Source organism: Hordeum vulgare, chromosome 3H, assembly GCF_904849725.1.
Source record: "Hordeum vulgare subsp. vulgare chromosome 3H, MorexV3_pseudomolecules_assembly, whole genome shotgun sequence".
Taxonomy (NCBI): domain Eukaryota; kingdom Viridiplantae; phylum Streptophyta; class Magnoliopsida; order Poales; family Poaceae; genus Hordeum; species Hordeum vulgare.
In genome coordinates this window covers 394,963,378-394,967,833 of record NC_058520.1, presented here as the reverse complement: position 1 = coordinate 394,967,833, position 4,456 = coordinate 394,963,378, and the positions used below count along the sequence as shown (strand labels likewise).

General features: G+C 51.2%; 1 protein-coding gene across 1 annotated transcript; it reads right to left on the bottom strand.

Moving 5' to 3' along the window:
• Positions 1-3,350: 3,350 nt before the first annotated feature.
• Positions 3,351-4,205, bottom strand: LOC123440030 (neural Wiskott-Aldrich syndrome protein-like). The gene has a single exon (XM_045116624.1). The coding sequence runs from the start codon at positions 3,984-3,986 to the stop codon at positions 3,615-3,617; it is 372 nt and encodes a 123-aa protein (XP_044972559.1). The 5' UTR covers positions 3,987-4,205; the 3' UTR covers positions 3,351-3,614.
• Positions 4,206-4,456: the final 251 nt, after the last annotated feature.

Genomic DNA, 4,456 nt, shown 5'->3' with positions numbered 1-4,456 from the left:
TTTTGCCCTTGTTTTGGACTCTAATTTGCATGATTTGAATGGAACTAACCCGGACTAACGTTGTTTTCAGTAGAATTGCCATGGTGTTGTTTTTGCGCAGAAATAAAAGTTCTCGAAATGACCTGGAATTACGGGGAATTTTTGTGGAATATATGAAAAATACTAGCGCAAGAATCAACCGGAGGGGTGGAGCTGAGAGCCCACAAGCCCACCAGGCGCGGCCCCCCTGGTCGCGCCTGGCAGGTTTGTGGGGCCCACGTTGCTCCACCGCCTCCAATCCCAGCTCTATTTAGTCCCTTTCGTCCGGAAAAAATTCAAGGAGAAGAGTTCATCGCGTTTTTCGATACGGAGGCGCAGCCACCTCCTGTTCTTCCTCTGGAGGGCAGATCTGGAGTCCGTTCTGAGATCCGGAGAGGGGCGATCGTCGCCATCGTCATCACCAACCTTCCTTCATCGCCAATTCCATGATGCTCTTCACCGTTCGTGAGTAATCTCATCGTAGGCTTGCTGGACGGTGATGGGTTGGATGAGATCTATCATGTAATAGAGTTAGTTTTGACGGGGATTGATCCCTAGTATCCACTATGTTCTGAGATTGATGTTGCTACTACTTTGCCATGCTTAATGCTTGTCACTAGGGCCGGAGTGCCATGATTTCAGATCTGAACCTATTATGTTGTTGCCAATATATGTGTGTTCTTGATCCTATCTTGCAAGTTGTAGTCACCTACTATGTGTTATGACCCGGCAACCCCGGAGTGACAATAGCCGGAGCCACTCCCGGAGATGACCATAGTATGATGAGTTCATGTATTCACCAAGTGTTAATGCGTTGGTCCGGTTCTTTATTAAAAGGAGAACCTTAATATCCCGTAGTTTCCATTAGGACCCCGCTGCCACGGGAGGGATGGACAATAGATGTCATGCAAGTTATTTTCCCTAAGCATGTATGACTATATACGGAATACATGCCTACATTACATTGACGAACTGGAGCTAGTTACTTATCTCTCCGTGTTATAACTGTTGCATGATGAATAACATCCGGCATAATCATCCATCACCGATCCAATGCCTACGAGTTTTTCCTACTGGTCCTTGCTATGTTACTTTGCCACTGCTGCTACGTTACTTTGCCGCTACTGCTGTCACTGCTGCTACGTTACTTTGCCGCTACTGCTGTCACTTTGCTGCTACTGGTTACTGTTGCTACTGTTGCTATCACACTACTCTACTACTGATACTTTTCTGCAGATACTAAGTCTTTCAGGTGTGGTTGAATTGACAACTCAACTGCTAATACTTGAGAATATTCTTTGACTTCCCCTTGTGTCCCCTTGTGTCGAATCAACAAATTTGGGTTGAATACTCTACCCTCGAAAAATGTTGCGATCCCCTATACTTGTGGGTTATCATGTCACTGTCAAGCTCGCAACACCGCTGCCATCTCATCCCGATGACCTGTCGATGTACCTCTATCCCTAGCGTCTTGTCGTCGTCATGCACGGGAGAGAGGAGGAGGCCTGGCGGTGGTGATGGGATGGCAGAGGAGGGGCATGAAAAGAGGCGAGGAGGAGACAAGGGGTGGTGGCGGTGGCAAAACAGGAAGGAGAGGAGGGTCGCGAGGAGACACTGGATAGGTCATAGGATTTTTTTTTCATCGTTGTTCACGCCCAACGGTTGCACACAACGTGGCACTCGCGAGGGCTCGCCCTCTTGTTTTCTCTTGGATAGTGTAATGAACCTTCAAACGTCCGCGGACATGTCCGCGAGGAGTACCGGGCAAGCATCAAATTAGCACAACTGCATTCGGACTTCTCATACTAGATTTTTTAAATCCATGCAAAAGGATGCAAACTAAAAAACCTATGTAGTACATAGATCAGCTAGCTTGCCCTCCGATGGGTACATGGGCGACAATTGTAGCTCCGCCCCTTCCGACTGTTCCACTCCGGCCTCCTCCTCCTCTATCTCTGCCTAGAGTTCGTCAAAGAGCGTGTTGTCCTTCACCTGCTTTTGTCGGAGGAACTGCTGGTTGGCCTCAAGATAGGCCATATCATGGATGGACTCCATGATGGCCTGGTGCTCCACCATCTCTTCGGCTTGGGCGACGGCGAACTCCGCCTCCGCCTCCGCCATGTTGAACTCCGGAGCAAGCTGCTCCGCCTCGTCCTCCTTTGGATCCGCCATGTCCATCGGCTCTGGCAACTGCTCTCCTCCTCCTTTGGCTCCTCCTCCTCCTTTTCCTCCGGCTCCGGTGAGTTCAGAGGCAGCCCGACAGCGATGCGAACGACGTGCCTAGCCTGGACCTCCGCCTCGATATGCATCTGGCGCTCCAGCATGAGCATTGCGTAGGTGGTGATATTCCACCGGACCATGACGACATCAGAGAGCATGAGAGAGCATAGGAGAGGAGGCGGGTGGGCTCGGGTGGCGGCGCAGAGAGGAAGGAGGTGGATGTGCTAGGGCTGGGGGAAGCTGTCGGGCTTAAATAGTCGGATTTGACCTCAAGTGGCGAGCCGGAACGGCGCCGCGCGGTGTTCACACCGCGACGATGTAGGAGGCGTCCGTTGGACCATCAGGTTTCCGGGCGATCCCGCATGAGACCCCATCGTCAATCTTACATGGCAAATGTGCCCGGACGTTTCCATGTCCGTTCCATATTTGGGCTGAATATGAGGGGAGTCGATCAACCCCGGACATTTGAGGCATGTTTAAGACGTTCGGCTAGATCAAAATTTAATGACCGGTCAGTGATCAGACGACCGGCCCGAACGTTTGAAAAGGACTTGGGAGGCCCGACTGTAAATGCTCTAATACCGATAATTATGTCCAACTTTTCCTTCTCCAGAAACGGAAGCAGAGATATCATTTTATTGGTCTTTTAGAAAACCAAGTACTAGTCAGGAAAAGTCGTATAGCTAAGCCATTTAGCCAATTTTTTGTTGTTGTTGACACACCTATTTGAAATCGCTCACCCTTGCGGCATGGTTCTTCGAGTTGTAAACTTTATGATCTGGGAACCCAATAGTCAGACAGTCATGCGCCGTGACGGGCGGTATGGATGACAGTGTAATTTTTGGATAGAATTTGTCTCACTTTAGGCTGGATTAATTTATTTTGGTTATAAAACAATATTTATTTTGTATCATTTGGACTTGTCGACTGTATGCATGCAGAGACAGATATTTTTTTAATGCGATTGTATCAGTTCGATAAATCAATTCAATGAAATGTTCTTTTATCAAAGAAAAAAGCAGCCAGGTCTGAAGCCTTTCTGTCCAAACAACAGGAAGAAAGTTGTTCCATGTAAAAAGCCAAAATGATGACTCACGAATAACGCATTCTCATACCCACCATGACCTGCTAGTTCCATTAATTTGCAACTAATTTGTTACAAGTAAAAGTTGTGTAACAAGAAACAAAATTGAAAAAGAAAAAGAGAAGAGCTTGATGCATTGCAAGAACTACAAAACATATGACCAGTAAGAACTATTACAAGGTGAATGCATACACAGGAAATCCATGGAACGCCGGCATGCCTCTGTCCTCCCGTCGCGAGACGTAACGGAGATGATGGCCGCGCAAGCGCAAGCGCAATTGCTGCAGATCGATCACCAAAAGATCCGTAGAACCGCCAACGCCGCAAACGAGCATACCGTGAAGTGGACGGTGCGCGGCGCGCTGGATGGCATGAACCCGGGGTCCTGCGGGTACATACGCCCCTTGCCAGGCGCCGAGCCTCCGATCTGGATGTACCCTCCTGGCGGCGGCGGGCAGTTGGACACACCGGGGTAGGACGCCGGAGGTGGAGGGCTGTAGTAGTAGTACGGCGGCGGAGGCGGGAGCACCGGCACCGTGCCCGTGCCGCACTCAGCGCACTTGACATCCCCGTCAACAGCCCCGGGCGCCGTGGCCGCCGCGACGGCCAGGACCGCCAGCACGAGGACCGGCGCCATTGCCCTTCCCATGGCCGGCCGCCGCATCCTATCCACGGCGAGCGTTTCGGGCGTTGGCTAACGTAACTTGCGAGACAGCCTACGAGAGAAAAGGTGTGTAGCGTAGCTCTGTCCTCTGTGAGAACCCGAGAGAAAAGGCCGTGCTGACCCTCCTCCCCGCCAGCCTTCTTATGATGCTGTCACGATCCACAAAGTAGAATGGAGGAATATTAGTTGGGATTCGTTAGAATGGGAGCAGTAGGTTTAGAAGCAGGGGAAGGCCGTAACTGCAGTACTGCTGCATCAGGGAGACAGGTAGCATGGGTACCTCCTGAGCTGGCTGCTAACCTCCGGTATGGCTCGAAAGCGATGACCATGTGGCGGCCCCTAAATCCGTGGGTCCGCGGATCAGGTCGGCCACATGCATGAGCGTGCATTATGGGAGCGAGCTCGGCGCGGACGGAGGCGAGGCGAGGTGCGCGGTGCGTTGGATGGAGGCTGGGGCCACCGACGCGCGC

Coding starts and splice junctions, on each gene's coding strand:
- LOC123440030 (XM_045116624.1), bottom strand. CDS start 3,986: ATGCGGCGGCCGGCCATGGGAAGGGCAATGGCGCCGGTCCTCGTGCTG.